The sequence below is a fragment of the Lissotriton vulgaris genome, chromosome 1_2, assembly GCF_964263255.1.
Source record: "Lissotriton vulgaris chromosome 1_2, aLisVul1.2, whole genome shotgun sequence".
NCBI classification, from domain to species: Eukaryota; Metazoa; Chordata; class Amphibia; order Caudata; family Salamandridae; genus Lissotriton; species Lissotriton vulgaris.
The window spans coordinates 190,222,974-190,245,783 of NC_141686.1; the positions used below are offsets into that span (position 1 = coordinate 190,222,974).

At 43.6% G+C, this 22,810-nt stretch overlaps 2 protein-coding genes across 2 annotated transcripts in view; both read right to left on the bottom strand.

The window, feature by feature from the left end:
• The window catches only part of LOC147734881 (alpha-N-acetylgalactosamine-specific lectin-like), a 379,481-nt gene that overhangs the window by 345,088 nt on the left and 11,583 nt on the right, over positions 1-22,810 (bottom strand). The window lies entirely within an intron of this gene.
• The window catches only part of LOC147734882 (C-type lectin mannose-binding isoform-like), a 79,925-nt gene that overhangs the window by 45,439 nt on the left and 11,676 nt on the right, over positions 1-22,810 (bottom strand). The window contains exon 4 of the mRNA XM_086953659.1: positions 2,543-2,683. Within this exon, the coding sequence (XP_086809785.1) occupies positions 2,543-2,683 (141 nt within the window). The remainder of the gene's footprint in view (positions 1-2,542; positions 2,684-22,810) is intronic.

Here is a 22,810-nt window from a genome sequence, read left to right on the forward strand (position 1 = left end):
GACACTGTACTAAAATGGTTCTCTTCCTTCCTTCAACACCGCTAGCAACAAATCAAAATCAACTCTTGCCTGTCTAAACCCACTCGGATCAATGTTTGCATGCCTACAGGCTCAATTCTATCCCCTACCTTTTCAATCTCTTTATGGAACCACCCAACTTTACTACAAAATAAAATCACGCAGTGACATTCAACATCTTAACGACACATTGATCAAATTACAATCCTGATTTCACACAAATCCCTTAAAGCTGAGCACATCAAGACAGAAGGTATTATTTTCTTCCCTTAAAGTAACCACCTTTGGCTCATCGACCTAAACGCTTCAAATTGCTGTCTTACTTTATCAAACTCCTGGACAACAAAATGTCAATGAAAGAGGACATCAAGAATACAGCAAAAGGAGCACGGTACACACTCAAAAACCTCAAGAAACCTAAACCATTTATTCCTGCAGATGATTTAAAAAATGTGGCGCAATCTCTGGTTCTCTCCAAACTAGACTATGGTAATCCCACTCTCATTGGGCTGCCTAAAACTCACCTCGCCCCTGAGATCTGTTCTTAACATGGCAGCCCAACTCATCTCTCTTAAACGGTTTGAGCAATCACTCCTGTATTCAAGAGCATCAACTAGCTTCCTATTGAATGAAGGTGTACTTACAAGACTGCATGTATCATCCACAAAGCCCTTCACTCTCACACACCTAACTACTTCAAAAACAAGCTGACAAAAGCAGGAACCACAAGATCATTGAGAAGCTCCAATGCTTTTCTGCTCCTACCTCCCATTCTAAAAAAGACAGCAACCAATTTGCGCTCTTTTTCTGGAAATGCTCCAAGAATATGGAACTCCCTACCATGTGACCTTCGATGCAAGCCTTCCCTTGCTTCAAGAGAAACCTGAAACTCCTACTGCTTTAACTCCTATTCTACGAATCTCAGTAAAATATCGCTTTATCAGACCTAGACTTTCCGTCTGATGCTCGGTTCGCTCTTTCTTTATTGTGCTTCTCTGACTTTTAGTACCTCTCGAATTGTGTCTCTATTGTTGGTCACTAAACTTGCACCTTTGATGGGAAAAATTTGTCTGTTGAACTATTGTCTCATATGTTCATTGCATGCCTGCATTTACTGTTTCTTATCATGACCTTGTAAAGCATTCTGACACCTACGGGGCTAGCTAGCACTATATAAAACGTATATAAATAAAACAAATAAATATGGAAACATCTGTCTTAAGTAAAATACACTTCAGGTCAGATGTACACCATTCTGGTTGCAAAAAAAGACCCAATTTGCAACCATTGTTGCGACCAGAAACTTAATTTGCACACTGACATATCTACTATTAAGTAGGATCACAAAATAAGGAACTGGAGTAAGTTGCAAATGGATCTACCTCTTTAATATTTGTAAGGTGGGTTTCAAATGTCAGCTCCCTGCCATTGGTGATCTGTAAGGGTCAGCAGATCATCAAGTAGCCCAATTGCCATAAAGGAAATATGGATGCCTTAATATGAGAGTCAGTAACTTTTCACTGGCTTGTAGCCAGAAATGCAGTTGCAAACCATTGATACATATGGTATGAATTCATAATTTGGAAGGGATGTGCACAGTATGCCTCTTTCAAATGGTGAACGGGTATCCATGCACAACCCATTAAAAATGTTGATAAGTCTGAGTCCTAAAATCGATCAAGTATTTAAGAAATACCCTTTTGTTGTCCAATTAAATGGATTCAACTGTTTGAGACGGCAACATAGCTTCGTACTTCTAGCCTTTGTTTCATAACTGCCACTGCAAGAGCGGTCATGCCTTTCTGCATGACAAATAAGCCCGGGCGGTTAACTATGCTCCGCCAGCATAGTTTAGGCAAATCTACAACTCCATGGCGGTGTGTAGTTATTCTTCCCTCCACCCTCCCAAAGTAATTATAAAGTAATTAAAAATGCACTTAACCTGCCGCGGCTGCTTCCTCCTTGCCATGGACGCTCTCCTTCCTCCTCCTCGCCGTCCTTTTTCACTGATAACCCCTACGTTGTACGTCCTGTGAGTGTGCATGTGCACGTGCAAGACGTACAACTAAGCATTTATCTAAGAAGAAGGACGGTGGGAACGAGGAAGGAGAGCAGCCATGGCGAGGAGGAGGCAGCCATGGCAGGTAAGTGCCTTTTTTATTACTTTATAATTACTTTGGGAGGGGTAAGGCACGTAGTGGAACAGAGAGAAGTTCTACTGAGTCGTTTTCCAACTCCGTAGATCTTCCCATAGAGGCGCTCCGCCTGCTCCGCCCAAGGTTAATGAGAACCTTGATCAAAGAGGTCATTGAACATCGCTGGTAATGTTTGCATTCTAATGGATGGATACCATACACTCTGGCTAAGGCGAGAGTGAGCTTATAGACAAAGAGACTACATTACCAATAGGGATGAAGTATCAAGCATAACATAGAAAACTATATTTGATAGACATTTGAAATGTGCATAAAGATTGGCACACGCCAAACTAATATTCATATCAAGGAGAATGAAAGACACTCACCTGGAAGCTGTCATGAACTCCTATCCAGTAGGAGCCTTTGTTGTAAGGATCGACTGGTTTTCCCATCAGAACAAATACAAAATCATTTTCTTCTTGGCTGTGAATGGAGGCCAGGTGAGAATTGTAGGAGAGACAGGTTGACTTGAAAAGACAAACAAAATGTACATCAGATTAGACACAGGGAATGGCGCCTGATTCTATAATGTAGTGTTATTGTTATAATACAATGATAATTCTTGACTTTCATATTCAGCCAGAAAGACAGATGTGCTGCGTTGAGAGGAGAAGCAGCACCATATTGATGAAGACTTGGTGCTCTCTTCCAAAAGCTCTGATGAACTTGTAGGCAGCCAAGCACCTCATATACACTTTTGCATCATAATGCAAAGCTCTGTGTGAGATGTCTAACATAGATTTTGTACTGCAAGGGTACTCTCACAGTACAAAATGCTACACTTTGACATACTTTGCATAAGTGCTATATAGTACAACACAAACAGACATTTTGAAAAGTGTAAAGGTAATAATTGTTTCTACTACTTTGTATCAAAAACCATGAACGGTTGTGTGGAAATGCTCATGCGGCAGCCATTGGATGCCTTCTTGATGCAAAGTAATGCAAAGTAGTGCAAAGCTTTGCTTCATGATTCTTTTAGGAAAATTTCCAGGACAAAATAAGTTTTGCACTGAAAAGTAAATACCTCAACACTTTGCCCTCATGTGCTTCACTGTTGGATACTTTGCACTGGTACACAATTACGCATTAAAAGCCATCACAACACCTTTCAGGACAAAGTCTTTGCAGTAAAGGTATGGAAGCGGTTAACCACATGTAGACATATCATAATAATACAAGAGGCCTGGGGTTTCTTCTTAAACATAGGGAGATGGTATGTGAATTAGCAGACAGTCTGGTAAAATACTTCCAATACTTAACACTGATTGTATATGGCTTCCTTGATTTTCAATATCTTACAAATCACAAACAGTGGAGCTTGCAGAGTACAAAATGCACTACCACTGTGTAGCAATACTGATAACTACTGGATTTTGTTGGTAAGAGATTACAAAATGCAAGATTCCTATTCATCTTAAGTCATGTCACTAAAATGCTAGTTCAAGAGGACTGGAATATGCTTTGCAAACCTTACCATGAAGAAAGTGGCAGGGCTTTTTATTAACATTATGTCTCCCAAAAGGCTGACACCAGCATGAGGCTAGGTTGCGCAGATATGTCCTGCCCACACTGAAGTTGGTGCTGGAAAGAATAAACAATCAACAAATAAAGAAAGACTGAAATGTAGGCTATGAATCCTTCTTTCTCCTCAAATGTTCCTCTTTGGAAGAGTGTGTTCAGCACCAGCTTTCAAGATCTAAGCAGTGGGTGTTGTTATCAAACGTGCAGCAGGTGTCTTGCACCGGGGCCCAGCGGTGGTTGTATTTGACTACCCAACTAAGGCACAGTTTCCATTTTCCTTCCTTTAAGTAGGGTTTATGACTCTCTTGCTATGCCTCTGTTCATGGATAGAGACAATCGCTCTATCCATGATGCTGACCCTGGCAATGCACATTTTAGGCTGGAGCACAGTCTTAGCTTAGCAGCGAAGCATGTGAGGCATCGCGTCTTGGTAGGTATCATGCCTGAATACATGGCATCTCAACAAGGAATGCATTCAGCTGCAGTGCAAAGCGCACATCTTGGCCGAGATTGAGAGCTCTTCAGTAGGTCTTCATCAGATGTGAGCACAGAACAGCAGCAGGAAGCCACCTATTGCTATTGGCACACAAATACATTTGTTGTGCTGAGGAGTGTGCGTGTTTGTGGCAGGAAACCCCTAAGATTGCCTGGCTGTGTGACTCTTGCATCCATGAGCAAAGTCAGTCCAGGCAATGAGATACCTGGACACTGTGAGTTGGTTCCACGAAAGGGGGAATTACACCGGAACATACTAGTCGGAGTGACATGAGCATTGGTCCCCACTGTATTCAGTGTGTGTGGGTTCTTACAGCTTTTAAAACAAAACTCCCGCAAGGTATATACTTTGAATGTCCTTATGTATTGTACTTATGTAGGGACATTGCATGAGTGACTATAGGGGTGCTTCTGTGAGCGGTGAGTGCAGAGACATCCCCAGCACAGTCTATATGAATTGAGCAATATGAGATATGTGATTGGAGAAGCCTTGTTCTTCCACATGCCTACAGGAACAGTGTCAGCAGGTCAGATGATAGGCCTGTTTATTGAGGCTACTGAGGTACAAGTACTGCTGTAGGTCTGCACGTTTCTAGATGAATGTGTTACTAGTCCCCCAGTGTTTTGGGATTAGGATGTGACATGGAAGAGTACACTAATCCAGTGCTCATGGGTTGTGGGAAGGGTCTCTCATTCTCTTGTGCATTAATGATGAATCTGTTGTGTAATTTGTAATTTGTAGATATTTAGAAAAATGTTTAGATAGGAGGCTGGATAGGGTCCCTGAAAGTGGATACTAGCAGTCAACCGAGAGTGCAATGCTGGGTGCCCCTTTTGGGGGGGGGGATACAGGCAGTGTGAAAAAGCACTTGGGAGGCAGAATAGTATGGGAGATAGAGGTTCATTTGTAGATATTGTGAGCATCATATGTATCTACTCAGCTGCTACAACAGGAGAGTGCTGCATAGTCAGTGTGGAGGAAGTTCAAAGCTCTGCACTTCTTATTATCCATGTGGGGGGAGGGAGGGCTGTAATTGTTTCCTTGTATTCCTTCATTTATTCAGGCTTTGTCCCACAGAAATGTGTGTTGCAAACTGATAATTTGCCTTGTGTGAGTAGGTCCTTTTGTTTTGTAGAGAGCCAAGTTTTGTTAGATCACTATCTGGGAGCCACATTTCCAGAAGTATGGGGTAAGGCAGTGAATGTTACTAGTATCCCCCATGTTTCTGTGACATGAAAACCTATTTAATGGGTTCATTGACTCATTGCGCAAGGCATAGGTAATTTTCAAAAAATTATTTTTTCCTTATCTTTATTAAAAAATTTACTTCACCATTGAATTGGGTTTTTAATAACTATAACTATGATTGTATAATTATTTTTGTGGCTGGTCCCTTTCCTAAAATATAGTATTAAGATTTTATTTTGAACTCAGGTTTTCTAAATAGGACAGCTATTCCTGGCATGGTAAAAAAGGGAAAAATTGTGTTTGGGTGATAGTGACTGTAATTACATATTAGCCTTACATTTCTACATGTTCTACTTTTAAATACCAAAAACCGCACCTTGTGGGCACCAAAGCCTACCTATAACCCATTCATATTTAAAAGAGGATTTTTTACCTGTCAAGAGTTTATGTTGACAGGTTGAAAAGCAGTTTTTACAGTTTCTACAGTCAGGTTACACTGAAGCCATGTTTACACTGCCACTGTAGTGGGCAACACAATTGGTGCTGCAGTCCACTAGTGGCATTTAACTTCCAGATCCTGGGTACACTGTGTACCATATATTGTGAACTTATATAGTCAAGTTAAATATGCCTAGTGACCACGCAGTAAATGTGGATTTCCTACAAATATTTATAACATAACATTCCATGTGTATTAATAAAACATTCATTCACCGGGAAGCGTATCTTGGTGCTGAACACTAGATGATTATTATTCCCCAGTTCAATTGTACTAATTTTATCAACCTCAGAAAAGGAAAGGTTAACTTGACCTGCCAAGATTTGTACTTATAGCCCTGAGGTCAACTATAAATCTCTGATGTGGATGCATTAGTCCATGGTGTCACTATGACCTCTTCTATGTGCTGAGTAAATGTTTCATTTTGGACAACCCTTAACGTGTTTATCATGCTCAGTACTCTACATTCCAGCAGTAGATCAACATATATATTGACAGGGAGATCTTTTAATAATAAAATTCCTAATTCTTTTATTTACTAATTCAAGTGGCATATACCATCTTGGATCTGTAAGTAAAAAAGGAAAGCAAATGTCTCCCTCATCATTCTACTAGTGCTTGCGGATGGGATTACACGTAAGCGTGCAGTAGAAGCGATGCTATCATCAGTAGCGGTTGCATCATTGTATCTTTTATTGTTGCTACTGTACAGCATCAGTATTTTGCTCGCACCTGGTGCTGTGCGGCATCATAAAAAGGCAATAGCAAAGCCACTAGGCAAGCCCGCCAAACGCAAGCACGTCTGCGCCCGACCGCGCCCGGCCGGGACCAGGGGCCAGAACCCCTGCTTCTCCACTGACCTATGCAACAGAAACACTACGGTCCCTTAATCTGGGTAACTATTTGCTGGAGGAGAGTGTGCAGGCAAGACTGTTGGTCGAAAACCTACTGAGGGCTAACAGTATAGAGGCTGATGGGTCTTTGAGGACTCAGGGTCAGACTTATGCCCTTACTGCATTTGGTCTGAAGGTAGCAGTGCTTAATACGTGCTCCTTGCAGTAGCACCATCTTGAAGTTTTCTCGCTGCTTCAAGATGGAGATATAGACATTATGGCACTTACGGAAACATGGTTGGGGGATTCATCAGCCCCTGATATTGTTGCAGCCCTTTCAATGGAATTTGATGCTCTGTTGCATAATAGATCAGGGGACTCCGGGGGGTGGTTGCTTTCCTTTTTAACAATAGCCTTATGGTTACTAAAATAATGGCAGAAAGCTGTGACAAGGTGGATGTTTGGGGGATAAACATTTCCTTGAAGTCCTCCTGCATTGTACTTATGGTAGTTTATTGGCCCCCTAGGACTACCCTGGTTTCAATGAGTGTTTCTTGGAGCTCACTTCTGACTTATGTTCTAGATATAAACGTCTCCTAGTAGTGGGGGATTTTATTTATCACTGGGACAAGGTGCAGAGAGAGCCTGTACTGGGACTATTTGAGACCACTATGCTCTCGATGGACTTGCAGCAACTGGTTAATAGTCCTACTCACGTAAATGGCCACACCTTAGATCTAATATGGTCTTCACAGCCTCAGGCACTGATAACTGATATCAGCCCCTGTGCCTGGTCGGATCATTCATTGTTGAGATGTTGGGTCCCAAGAGATAGTCAACTACCACAGCCCCTGCCTTTGTGGAGGAAGGTCAGAATCTGGAAAAATATTGAGGCAGATCACCTAATAGCCACACTACACTCAATCCCTTCCTCTGATGTGGGAGAGGATAATCTAGACCATAAAAGTGAAGCTTTATTTACTCACTTACAGCAGGCCATTGATATAGTGGCACCAGAACAAAACGAAAGGGTCAGAGATAAAGGAAAGGGGGCCCCATGGTTTGATGATACACTAAGGAAAAATGAACAACTTCTTTGACAATCTGAGAGGCGGTGGAGACACAGTTATGAGCCAGCAGAGTTAAAAACCTATAAAGTCCTTTTTGCTACTAGAAATCGGCTATCCTAGTCAGGAAAGCAGAACACTATGAAGGAAGGATTGCTCAGGCAGGAAACAAACAAAAAGAGATCTTTGCCATCTTGAAGGAGTTGAGTCAAAAGTTGAGAAGAAGTCCACAATCGCATCCCCAGATTGTGATACCTTTCAGGAGTTCTCCCTTCAGAAAGTCACGGACATCATCTTGGAAATCACGAGAACTCCTATTGACTCCAGTTCTCTTGATCAGACTAGCCCCCCCTGTCCTAGCAGTCAGTTATCTAAATTTCCTAGTCGTGATTCAGCTACTCTGGTAGCACTAGTAAAGCATATTAAATCAGGCTCCCGAGCGGACCCTTGTCCTCCGAGGGTTTTTCAAATGACTCTGCCAGGGTTGGAAAAGCAGGTGTTGGGATTACTCAATGATTGTTTAGATTTGGGTTATTTACCAATTAATCTAACTAATCTGAAGGAAGCCAGGGTCACCCCCCTGTTTAAAAAGCCTGGTGCGGATACCCTGACCTTAAAAAACTATAGGCCTATCTCGCAGCTCCCCTTTCTAGCAAAAATCCTGGAGCAGTATGTATTGAAAATACTTGCAAGGTATTTGGAAGATCCTCAACTGCTCCATACTAGACAAGCAGGCTTTAGAGCTCATCACAGCACAGAGCTAGTGATGGTGTCCATCCTGGACGAGCTCAGAGTTAGCTCCAATAGTAAACAGCTGAGTGCCCTGATTTTATTAGACCTGTCAGCTGCATTCGATACGGTCAGCCACAACATACTGCTGAACCGTCTTATGAACCTGGGTATAAATGGCCAAGTACATAATTGGCATAGGTCTTTTCTGTCAGACCGCACTCAGGGAGTTCAGTTGGGTGAGCAGCTGTCGTATCTGGGCTCCCTATCCTGTGGAGTACCTCAGGGCTCTGCATTATCTCTTCTTTTCAACATCTATCTGCAACCCTTGATGGAGGCCTTGACCTATATGGATTGTCAGGTCGTTAATTATGCCGATGACACTCAACTTCTTGTCCGGCTTAGTAACTCCTGTCAGGCTCAGGAGTCAGAAATCTGCACAGGTTCACTGTAAATTGGATGGCAGCCAATTATTTGAAAATAAATCCGGATAAAACCAAAGTGCTCATTATCCCAACAAATAATAGCCCATGGTGTGATCTTTTTTGGGCCCTCAGAATTGGGAGTGGTCCCAGTACCAGTCCCGGCGGTAAAAAGCTTGGGGCTGAAAATTGATTTGGAATTGTCTATGTCTTGTCAGGCATCCTCTGTTGTGGGAATCGGTATGGGTGTACTTAGGCAGTTACGGAAACGTGTTCCCCTCCTATCCATATCCGCACTGCAGTCAATTGTCTACGCCACTGGCATCTCTCGGCTAGACTATGGTAATGCTCTTTATCTTGGCCTTCCCCTGAAGCTCCTTAGGAGACTGTACGTTGTACAAAATGATGCGGCTAGGCTCATTTTTTGACTCCCTAGAGGACACAAGCCACCCCTCTGTTAGATAAATTGCACTGGTTGCCTATCAAACAGCAAGTGCAGTTTAAGGGTCTCTGTATTGCCCACGTAGCAATGTATGGTGAGGCACCAAAATATATAAAAGATCGCTTGATGAAGTATGTTCCTAGTCGGGTTCTACGGTCATCTGAGGCTTTTAGGCTAGTTCCACCCAGGTATAGCTCTAAATCCAAATGGGGTAGAGCGTTTTCTGTCCTCCTCCCGCAGGCCTGGAATGATCTGCCGGAGTACTTGCGAAAGTAACCAGTTTTGCTCATCTTTAGGAAGCTCTTAAAGACCTTCCTTTTCAGAGAGGCACTAACAACTGTGTAATCTCTGCATCCGCTGCGGCCAGTTCTTTCAGCTCTAGTGACTTGCTCACTTTCTCTAGAAGTGCTTAGAGACCGGTTGGTGATTAGCGCTATATAAAAATCATATAACATAACATAACATAACATAACTAGGCCACAAACTTTAGACCCATTGGCTTTGCCATAGCTTGTTTCTTGTATATGTCTATTTATTGCTTTCCTGCTAATCTTTTTTTAAATTTTAGTAGCCCCTCTGATAGTCCTGCAGGGCCGTCTGATTTCCACTCTTTACATGTGCGGTGTGTTGAATCCACTGTGGCCGCTATTTCTAAGCTGTACAGCCTTCATGTAATGACATTGAGCCCGATTCACAGAATGAACTTAAGACTCAATCCTAAATTTACTACTATTGTGGTATTCACAGAATGCACTTACTACTTTTGGCATTCACAGAATGAACTTACTACTTTTGGTATTCAAAGAAGTTAGGATTTTTGTCTTAAGTTTGTCTTAAGACAAACTTAAGACAGACTTAAGACAGACTTAAGACAGACTTAAGACAAAATCTTAACTTCTGTGAATACCAAAAGTATTAAGTTCATTCTGTGAATGCCAAAAGTAGTAAGTGCATTCTGTGAATACCAAAATAGTAGTACGTTTAGGATTGAGTCTTAAGATCATTCTGTGAATCAGGCCCAGTGTGATGTTTAGGGAGCTACTGTTAAGCCTGTCAGCCTTTAGGTGGTCTTCCCCCAAAGTTTTTGGCTTCACACCTCACATTTTTGCTGAATTTGTTTTTGTTGGCCTTAGGAACTAGAGCACTTTTCCACTGCCAACCAGTTCTAACGTGCTTGTCCTCCGTCCCCTCAACATGATAAAATTAGTTTATAACCAATTGGCACTTTAAATTTACTTATACATCTTTTGTAACGTGGCCTGTGAATTAAAGGCTACTAGTGAGAGTGCAGTGCGTATTGTGCCACCCACTTAAGTAGTTATTTAAAGCATGTCTCAAGTCTGCTACTGCAACCTGTATGGACAGTTTTTACCTGCCAATTCAACCTGGCAAATTAGACATTTGGCCAGGCCTAAATCGTCCTATTTAACGCATATACGTCACCTCTAGGGAAGGCCCTAAACTGTTTTTTCAATACTGCAAGACCTGCTTCTCGCGTAGGATAACGTTTGCTTAATTTATTACATTTAATAAGTGATAAGTTTCAATTGCGATCAGGTAGCGTGGTTGAGTTTGTTATCTTAAGAATTGTAATCCAAAACACTTTTTATTGGTAAAGTAAGACTTCAAGTCTCAAATCCGAAAATGCCACTTTTAGAAAGTTGGCAGTTTCTTGTTCTTAACATTTGGTCCCTGCAGCCTGTATCCTGGATCACATGACTACGTGTTGCTGGCCGCTAGTCTTTGTTTTTTGCTCCCAAGCAGTGAGAGAAAGGAGGAATAGATGTTAGCAGGATTGGTCATTACTGTCAGGATGAGGGGAGGAGCAGTCAACTACCACACTTGCACATCACAAAGGTTCTGCCCAGATTCAACTCTTTAGTAAACATCTGGACCTATAGAAGACTCAGAAGAGGAACTGCTGTGCTACTCTGCTGCAAGAAGGACTGCTACTCTGATGCCGAGTTACTCTGCTGCCCTGCTGCCTGAGTGAGAAGGACTGGAACTGCATCTTGACTACCAAGACCATCACAGTCACTCCAATGGCTAATTGGCTGGCATCCTGATCAGAGCCTCAAGGACGGAAAAGGCTCCAACCACCTTGAACCCTGCACCTGGAGTCTGCCTGCTGTAAGTCATGCCCTTCAAGTGGTGCCATCCCAGTCCTGGACCCTCTGCCAGCCCAACAGAACAAACACAGCATGATGCATTTCCTCGGAGACCCACATTGGATACAGCTGTGGGACGTATCCCCAAAGCAGGATCTCAGCCGCTTCTCGGAACCGCTGCTTCATGACGTATTCTTGGCTTCACATTTTATCCCTGCAGCACCTCAACAATGTCACTGCAAGTCGCCTCCTAAACGCAGGACTGTGCATCGCAGCCCACAGCTCCTTGGAGCTGGTGCTTCACAACATATGCTCAATGCCATATCTTGCACCAGCTCGCTTCCAGGATTTAAAGTACTTTGTTAACAGGCCTAGCTTGGTCAAGTATGTGGCCCGCACTTCATCGTGGTTGATCTGAACTTCGTCCTGGTCTGGCGTGACCAGAAGACCACGGTTGGTGCTTTGTGCTTTTTGGCACTGTGTTCACTTAAATCATTCAAACTGCATATCTCTGAGACTACTGATTTAATTTTTGTCATAAATTATTTATACATTTTTTCTCAATTTTTCTAAATTGGTGTGGGATTTTTGTTCACTTGATTATTGTTTGAAGTCCTGCATAAACACTTTTTACACATTGCCTCTAAGTTGAGCCTGCCTGGTTGTCTACTTAGCTAATAGACGATTAAACACCAGATAATTTGGTTTTGCTTAAAGCTTCACCCTGACAAGGATGTTGGTTGCTGTATGAGTAGGTTTTCACCCCACTGAACCAGTAACCCAATTTCCTACAGCGGTTATCTTGCAATAGTATAGTGCATAGTGTATATTTTTGTATTGCTCCAAGTAGGCCAATGCATGCTTCGAAAGGTGGTAGCTATGTTAGAACTTTAAAATGATAATGCATTTTGTGTTATGTTATACAGATTTTTAGAGCGCACAGTCACTGTCAGCGAGACAGATTCTGGTTTCTGAGTTCTGAATGGTCGGCAATCTTTAAGTGAATTTTCGGTTGATCCCTGCATACAGATTGTTCCCGTTTGCTTGTGAGAAGGGCATGTTTGAAAGTTTTCCAGGTGCTGATTGGAAGCCATTTAAAAATTATCCTTAGCATCTTCAGGGCATGGAAGCATTATGCGGTGATGGCATTGACTTAGGTGATCATGTTGAGATTGCTGTTGATGATGATCCTAAGGTTCTTGGTGTGAGTGGTAGGCTTAGGGGTTGGGTGTAGGTCCTAGTTCTGTTTGTTAACAGGCGGATTCCCAAAGTGTAGTGCTTTTCCCAATGATCATGATTTAGGTCTTGTCAGTGTTCCGCTTCAGACTGTTGCTTTCCATCCAGTGGGCGAATTCAGTCTGGTACTGGGCATCTTGTCCATGAGGGAGAGAATGAGTTGAGTGTCATTGGCATAGGAGAGGACATTGATGTTGTGAGAGAAGATGATACCGGCTAGAGGGATCATGTGTGGTGAAGGGCTCAGTGAGGATCTTTCCGGAACAATACAGATGATGTCACAGGCATCCAAGGTATATGGTGCCAGGCTAACTGACAAGTTCCTTTCAGTTGGGAAGGAGCAGATCCATCAGATTTCATTTAATTTGATTCCGATTTCGGAACCACATTGCATAAGAATGGGGTGGGAGACTAGGCCAAAAGCTGTGGTGAGGTCCTGGAGGACGCGTGCTGCAATGTCACCTCCATCCAGAGTCATGTGTATGCCATCTATGGTGGCGATGAGGGTTGTTTCAATGCTGTGGTTGGGTCTGAAAGCAGACTGAGTGGTGTTGAGGAGTTGTTGGTTGTTGAGGTATTTAGTTAAGCGTCTATTAATGATTTTCTGTAAGTCCTTGTCCATTGAGATGTCGTAAATATATAATTTACTCTCTTAATTTCTATGCAGGTAAGTACTTAATCAATAATAACTCAAATCGGAAAGAAAGAACCAGAGTCCGTGGTGTTAGAGTTCTTAGGGGTTTTATTCCTCAAAAAGGAATGGTCAGGACCATAATATCATGTTCTTCCCACCGCAGGGGTGGAAGAAGGGATAGAGCGCGCTACATTTTATTGACAGTACATAGCTTATATACTTAATTCATGTCATAAGAAACAGTATAGTAGGCGTAACAGCTGAGAGAAGACAAGATAACAGTATACACGTGTTACTAGTACGTAATCAGAAGGCGTGGACTAGGCGTGAACTGGAGGTGTGTGCTAGAAACGTCACGGATGGGTGTCACAAAGGGGTGGCACTAACAGAAATGTTGCAATGTCAGCAGAAATCGGAAGCTTGGATGCGCGCGCAGCTGCATGACGTGTGATAGACGTGAAACTGGAGGGGTGCAGGGGACTTGACATTTACACTGACGGAAAGAGACAGAAGTCTGGCATGTCAGATCAACTTGTACTTCTATCATATCTGATATCTGATGTTTAGGAACCATATTATCTGGACGGAAAGGTCTCTAGGGTAGAAGCCATTCTATACTAACTGTGGATGCGTGTATAAGCGCCTAAGTGTCTGCATGAGAAGCGTGGGGGCAAGGGGCCTTCCATGGAAGCATGGCAACAGGAGCTATGAATTACTTGCACTGAGACAGGTCGGCCCTTTGGCTCTGCAGCTGGGGAGGATGTTTACTGAAGCTAGTAGGCAGGAATGCATTTTCGAAGAGCGGAACAGATAACTCGAAGGTTATAGTCAGACTTGGCAGAAAGCAGGCTGAGCTGAGCGCGATGGGCCGCGCTGGAAGTAAGTCAGAGTTCACGGGTACAGAAGCAGCCTGGGCTGAGGCTGTCAGAGTCAGAAGCCAGAAAAGAGGCTCGATGGCAGAAATTCAGGGCCTACTTTGCCAGAGCAGGAAAACATGTAAAGTACACTACAAAAAGACGTTGGCATAGCATACTTAGGAACGGGCTATTTAATCCATTCTGGGTGGATCTGAAAGAGGACAGGTTAACGTTGGACGCAAATGCATTTGCGTCTTCATAACTGACACAGGAGGGAAGTTACATGCACTTTAAGCTGGTACATGGAGTCGGTGGGGTACGCGCTAGGGAACACAACTTGACCATAAAATTTATATTTCCTCATTCCCTCCTTGTTCCCTACGGACCCTTCATGAAATCTCGATCCTCATGAATCGATCAGTTTGTTCTTGTAACATCATTTGCTCATCTTTCTTTCTTTGACGGCTTGAAAGGAAACTGGAATGTTCAATACAAGAAGTGGCACACAGTCCACAAATCGCTGGCCCGCACTGCAGGCACAGGCAGCAACTGAATACTAGGACTAGGCCAATGCCCAAACCCAACCCCCGTCGAAAACAGCAATATCAGGATCTAAGGAATTCATTATTTTAAACCATGCACCACAGGAGCCATTGTGAGTGAACGGGTACGGAAAGAGGGGCAGAGCTCCCTTGTAATTCTGGTAGGGAGGGAGTCGGCCACATATCCAGCAGTCTGTAGCATTGTTAGTTTGATGGGAATGATGTAGCATACTAATGAAAGTGTTGTTGCGCAGCGCAAGTCTGTAGGAGAGTTCATGAGGAGGCAACTCGCTAAAAGTGTGTTCAGCAGAGACATTGTAAACAGATTGTTCACGCCTGAAAATAGGGTAGTAGATAGGGAGAAGTATACTGGCAACTATGATCAGAAGACTTAGAAAAAACATTATTAACAATGTCACTATACAGTGACTACGCAGTGATTTACAATATGTTCGTTTCTTGAACTCTCTCTCTCTATCTCGATCTAGGGGATACATGTCAGAAACTATTTAACCGATTCACCTAGGGGAGGACTTAAACAATTAAACTGTCTGACTTGCTAGATCGGAGTTTCGTTCTGTACTCCTCTTGGGGAGTTTTTTCTCGTTCGGGTGCTGTAAAGTCTTTTGGCTCAACACAGTCTTTGGTGGGGGTGGACGAGTCTCGGTCTGGTTTCAGTTCATGGAATTTTTTCACATGACTCGAATGAACCCACCCCTTTCTCCCTTCGATCTTCACGGCGGTCCTCGTGGTGAGAAGAACGGTCTTCGGTGACTTCCAGCGGGGCTCCAACGGACTCTTCCTATCAAAATTTCGCACCAATACTAGGTCCCCAGGACGGACATCATGTGGCTTTACATCAGTGTTGTCAGGGAAGGCTGCGGCAACCTGTGAACGACATGATTGGAGTGCAGACATCAAGGAGGCAAGGTAATCTGTCAACATATTGCAATCAACATCAGTGATTCTTTTCGGAATGGGCGTCCCCCACATATTCGGTGGTCTGCCAAAAACCACTTCGTACGGGGATAGCCCTGATCTCGAATGGGCAACCATTCTCATATAGAATAGTGCCACTGGCAGGGCGACTATCCAGTCGACCCCTTTCTCTTTACATATTTTAGCAAGTCGTATTTTCAATGTCTGATTATGCCTCTCTACAAGGCCTGCGGCTTCGGGGTGTCGGACACAATGGAATTTCCACTGGTATCCTAGTAATAAAGAAACTTCTTTCATTAGTGCGGATGAGAATGGCTGACCGTTATCTGAGTACACGACACGAGGCAAGCCGTACCGTGGGAAAAATTCACGAACCAACTGCCTGGCAGTGGTCGGAGCAGTGTAATCTGGGACTGGGTATGCTTCGGTCCAGCGGGACAGAGCACAAACAACTACGAGAACATATTTAAATCCTCGACAACGGTCCATCTGGATATAATCCATCTGGAGGACTTCAAAAGGGTGATCGGGAGGATGAAATCCACCTTGCTCTACAGGGACGCTTTTACCTGGATTGAACTGACAACAGATCATGCAAGTACGCAGTTTCTGTTTCGCTGCTGCTCGTAAGTGTTTATTGTTCCAAAGATTTTGTAAACTGTCTAACATCGCTTTCTCTCCTAGATGTGCTGGACTATGTGCTGTATTAATCATGACTTGAACCATAGAGTCAGGGAGAAACCATGTAGATTTTCCCTTCGTCATCCAACCTTGATCTGTCTGGATCCCTCCTAGTTCAATCCATTTCTTTATTTCTTCTGGGGTAGCATGTGTCTGAATATCGATAACATCTAGTGTGGGATCTCTGACTGTCATACAATGTGTCGGTCCGGTTGTCTTTGTCATGTCAGTTGTCTGAGTGTGAGTCAATGCTGTATGTCTTGCTGTCTGATCTGCCAGGTCGTTACCCTGGGAAACAGAATCTGTGACTTTAGTATGTGCTTTACACTTCATAACGGATATGCCTGAAGGCAGATGTATTGCTTCTAACAGTGCTTGAATGAGGGGACCATGTTGGATCTTGGCACCGTGAGAGGTCAGAAAACCTCGTTCTTGCCATAACATGCCGAAGTCGTGTACAACTCCGAACGCATAACGGGAATCAGTGTATATGTTGACATTTCTGTTCTTGGCTAGTATACAGGCTCGAGTCAGAGCAATAAGCTCTGCCGCTTGAGCAGACAGTGTATCGATACGATGTGTTTCTTTAACTTCGGTTTCAGTGGTCACGGCATATGCGGCCACTAATTCTCCTGTACTTGTTCGCATGCATGAACCATCCACATAAAGTGTCAGGTCTGGATTTGTCAATGGAACATCTGTTAAGTCTCGTCTGGGCTTTGTTACTGCATTAATGATCTCTATGCAATCATGCGGGGCTGGATCTGTCATAATTGTAGGTAGCAGTGTTGCGGGGTTCAGAATGCTGCAGCATCTTATCTCTATGTGTGGCTGGAATAGCGTTAATTCATAACCTGTCAGTCGTGCTATAGTCAAGTGTTGAGTCTGAGTTCTATTTAAAAGAACCTCTACAGAGTGTGGGACTTGTACTGTTAACTGATGGCCTAAAACGATTGTATCGCTCTGTCTTATTGCTAACGCTGTTGCTGCTACTGACTTTAAGCATGCAGGGAGTGCCTGGGCTACTGAATCCAATGTACTTGAGAAATAAGCACAAGGCTTATGTGAACCTGCTTGATCTTGAGTGAGGACAGACAATGCTGTACCATCACGTTCTGTAACAAAAAGTGTAAACGGTTTGCTGTAACATGGTGTCGCTAAAACTGGTGCTTGGCATAATGCTTTCTTTAATTCCTCAAAGGCTTGTGTATGTTCCTGAGTCCAAGGGAGGACAGTCGAGGTTGCTGCCTCCTGCGTCGTTAACTGGATGAGTGATTTAGCTAGAAATGCATATTGAGGAATCCATTGTCTGCAGTACGAGGTGAGGCCTATGAAGGCCCGCACTTCCTTTTGTGTCTGGGGTCGTGGCATGTTTACGATTAACTGAATGCGATCGGGAGTGAGCTGTCTCCCCACTTTGGACAGCAAGTGACCCAAGTACACAACTTGCTGAACACAGAATTGCAGCTTCGAAGGAGACACCTTGTGTCCCTTGTCTGCCAGAAAATGTAGAACTGTCAGTGATGCTCGTTCACATTCGGGCTCACTTCGTGCGGTGATCAACAGATCATCGACGTATTGCAGTAAGGCTGTGTTAACTGGCATTTGAATACAATCTAGTTGCCTTTTTAGTGCTTGACTATAGATGCTGGGGCTTTCTGTGAATCCTTGAGGTGCGCGGGAAAATTTGAAACTTCGTCCATTTAAACTGAATCCGAAGAGATATTGGCTCTCCGGATCAATAGGTACACTGAAGAAAGCGTTCTTGAGATCAATTACAGTAAAGAACGTTGCTTCTGAATCAATAGCAGTCAATAGGGAAGAGATATCGGGGACCACAGGGTACTGTGGTACAATACATTTGTTCAGTTCTCGAAGATCAATCACCAGCCGATATACTGGCGGTGCATTGGGGTCAGTACGCTTAAGAATTGGAATGATAGGTGAATTACAGATATTGGAGTCAGTCTCTACGACCACTCCTTGTGCTATAAGCTCTTCAATGATTTCCAGTAAAGCCACTACAGCATCGGGTGGTAACTTGTATTGTCTGATTCGTGGTAGAACAATTCCTGTCTTGAGTGTAACACGGTATGGTGTGATATGCATACAACCTACATCAGTTGGGCCCTTTGCCCATAGGTGATCTGGTACATTTATCAATCTGACATCGAATTCTCGCAACACATAGTGACCCTTGAAATCCCGTAGAAAGAGTCTAACTCCCTCCGGGGAACAGCAGATTATAGCTCCTAGAGCCTTCAATGTTTTAATTCCTAACAGATTTTCTGGGCATGAGTTTGTAAGTAGCAAATCTGTAACTCGTGATAATGGACCCACAGCCAAGGGTACTGGTTCCGATACTTCATTTACAATAGGCTGTCCTGAAAAACCAAGGGAAACATTCTGTGAGCCTGAGAGGGGTGCCCCTGGAACTTCATTATGGCTGATTGTGGTGCGACTTGCCCCCGTATCAATTAAAAACTTTCTGTCTTTTCCCAATACGTGACTGTGTACATAAGGACCTTCTTGATCTACAGGAATTTCTATAAGAGGCAAGCCACCGTCCCTCTCTAGGCTGTTTCATGTATATCGGGGGTAATCTGGATATGCAGATTGGGCATACTGGTACATCTGTTGTGAAACTTGCTGAGTCGCGGCAATGGGCTGTGGTACGGCTACTGTCTGTGCTGTATGAGATGGAGCATGCATAGGCTGTGTGTTCTGCATGGGCTGTACATTCTGTGAGGTCTGATGCTGAACCTGATCTTGTCTAGGTGGATGCGGTCTCTCTTTAGTTTTACCTGTTGCTATGTTATGTTTCAGGACGGGGCATTCATGTACGTAATGACCTGGCTGCTTGCAGTAATTGCATGTCCCTTTACCGGGAGCTGTAGTGTGACTTGTCTGGGTCCCACCCTTCCTTTGACCGTCGGCTGGGACCGTCTGAGCTACTAACATTTTCATTTTCGTGTCTTTCATACGTTTCTGTTCTTGATCCTGTTCTTCTCTAATTCTATTCTGATGGTATTGTAACATTTGTAACATCTGGGATGGCGTATTTGCCTGCCAAGTACTTTCAACCTTGTACACTCGGTTTTTAACTAATGGTAGGGAGTTCTCGACTAGTTTTGATACAAAAAGGTGTGGATATGACTCGCTACTTGGTTTTAGGCCACTATTAATAATGAAACATTTCTCGAATCTTGAATAGAAGTCACTAGTATCTTCATCATGTTTCTGTTTACAGGACGAGATGGCGTCCCAGTCTTCCTTTCTAGTTGTCAATAATCTTGGCAGGACCTGTACTATCAAACCGGGTAATGCTTTAGTCTTATCCCCAAGGCCTACCCCTGGGACTCGTTTGCTTTCTTCGTCTTCTATTTCTGCCCATACAATCTTTGTGTCCCCCACCTCCCATTCTTTTTCCTTTAATTTTTCGTAGATGCCCGTAGGCAACAGCACCTTCAACATTTTCATGATATCCTCATACGTGTAATCCACCATTAGTAACATGTCTTTAAGCTCTCTGTGAAAACCTGCAGGATCTTTATCATGACACGGGACTAGTTTCTTCATTTCTAACAGTTCTAACTTAGTCAGTGGCGTGTGTACATATACACGTTTCAAGAGGTGATCCGCACCCATAACTGGGTGTACTTCTCGTAAGGGGTTCTGGCTTTCAATGCCACTGCCGCATTGCATGTGGTACATTTTCCTTTCTGAAGGCGGGGCAGGAACATATTCAGGGCTTACGAAAGTGTTATATTTATGTCGTTGTTCTAGAATTATTTGTATTAACTTGGTACTGAAACCTCTCCATCTATCCATGAGTAATGCTTCTAATGTTTCGTGTAAGGGACCTGGATCGGAATGTTGGTTTCTGTATTTCGTGAGGAGGTGCTGAATCATGTACACACCTGCTAATTTCTGTTCGTCTGGGGAAAGGTTCAGAAATGTCTGTGCTAAGGTATCATCATTATATATGTCTGGATTTTCAGCCCATAATATGGCTGACCGGGCTAGTTCTTGTTCATCCATTGAATTGAGTACATGGTACCCCATTCTTTCTCGTAGTCTTTTATCAGTCTCCTGGAACTGATGTTCAGAAGAATTCGGGTTTGTTAAAGCAGAGAGAAAAACTCTCTTGTTTTCCGGACGGATGCCCTTCCTAAGGTAAGTTCCCTTACCTACATACGCTATAGTATCTGTAGTCCTTTCTTGTTCTTCAAGTTCTTCTTCCTCCTCGGAGGAATCTTTTTCTTTCTCTTTTTGGTGTACTGCTATCACTGCTTTTCTAATTTTCTTGTACATACTGGCTATGCAAGTCCCCTTGTCATGTTTTCCTTCAGCTATATTTTGACCCCACTTGTTCAGTGCATCTAATTCACTCTGATCTGTTCCAGGCCTGTCTCGTTCTCTTATTAGACAATTTATGAAAAATCGTAGTAGCTGTGCTTGAACATCAACTTTCTGTTTCTCCATGGCATCCTTGATACTGTCAGGGTCTTTCCCTGTCTGAACAAACTCATATATTCTATCTAGACGGTCCTTCATTCCTACGTAGCATAGCAAGATATCAGTAGCAGATCTTAACCGTAGAGATGCCAATATCATTAGATCGTCTTTTCCGGGTACTGGATCATATCTGCAAACTGAGAGGTTTTCTTTTAATGCGTCAAGTCGGGGTGACCTGAACGTGAGAGGACTCTGCACATCCCTGAGATTGAATCTGTGTGTTAATGGCGGGGTCCGTAGACCCGCGGTCGCACCTCCTGAAGCGGAGGCTTGGGCATTATCTCCCTGTGGAGTCTGTATCTGAACTTGAATTTGTCGTTTAGTAGAATCAGGTAGACGTGGTTTCGGTAGGTCAATTTTGGCGGGAAGTGGTGGGGCCGGCGGAACGGGGGAGGTCTGTCGCGGTACCGGCGGAACATGATCTGGGGGCGTGTTACCACCCCCGTCTCTGTCGGTAGACAAGGTACGAACAGGCAGATTGGTGTAAGCCGGTGCTACGTCCTCTAGATAAGAATTTAGGAATATGTCTTTAGTAGTCTTATGCATTACTTTAGTTGGAATTAATGGCGGCGGTAAGTTTTTCGGTATTTCTGATAGGGCCTTAGGGGTACCCTCGGCCGCGAGATACATACCGTTCACGAGATTGTTTCGGGCACGATCTATTTGTTCTGTTTTTACTCGGATCCCTTCAGTAACTAATTCGTTTTCTTGTGCTTTTTCTGATTCTTTAAGTCTGTCTTCTCTACGGAGTGCTTTCTCAGCACGCTTGTGTGATTCCTTACGCCAAAATTCTATGGCGTCTTTCTGAGATTGTCTAGCTTTCTTCTTCCATAGCACTTCCTCTACCTTCATGATGCACTCGGCATCCCATGTTCCGGTAACAGGCCATCTGTGTCTTTCGTCTAGATGCTTGGTATAGTCGGCCCATAACTCTAGATACAATATGGCGTCTATGCCATGTTTGTGATACATAAAGTTACCTGGAGTGTCCCTAGGGGGAATAGGAATTTCTTCCTCCAGTATCCCTTTCCTAGTTCCTATCTGCTTTAGCTTGTTGAAAAACGGCATCTTGTTTACTTATTACTGAATGCTCAATCCTTACTACTTAATACTGGATACAGCTAGTTTACACAAGAAACACAATAATGCACAAAAAAACGGTCACATTCATATCACGACATTAATCACATGAAAAAGACATTTGAGACATAGACGACTACCCCCTATGCTGGATGTACTGCTAAACAGTACAGATACACTGATGTAACAGTGCAGACCGGACTTGTGTACCCAAACCCGTCTAGATACGTCCCAGCAATGGTACTCACCGGGAAGCACGGAAACAGAAGGCCTCGGAAAACTCGACTGGACTCGACTCGACTCGGCTCGACTTCGAAAAACTTCGGAAAACTTCGGAAACCTGGTGGGCCTCTTGACACCTCGGACCTTGCTTCTTTCGGCTAGGCTCTGGTCGGGATCCTCCGCACTCCTCACCGCCTCGTCTGGGCACTGATCGCAGTCTTCGTCACCTCCGTGGGTCAGAGGGAGATGCAGGAAATCCTGCCGGTACGCGTAGTTTCCATCTAACTGATGGCAGGGGACATTGCTTGCAACGCACCAACCGGCGCGTGAGGTGGGGGAGGGGTCCCTGTTCGGGCGCCAAAATGTCGTAAATATATAATTTACTCTCTTAATTTCTATGCAGGTAAGTACTTAATCAATAATAACTCAAATCGGAAAGAAAGAACCAGAGTCCGTGGTGTTAGAGTTCTTAGGGGTTTTATTCCTCAAAAAGGAATGGTCAGGACCATAATATCATGTTCTTCCCACCGCAGGGGTGGAAGAAGGGATAGAGCGCGCTACATTTTATTGACAGTAC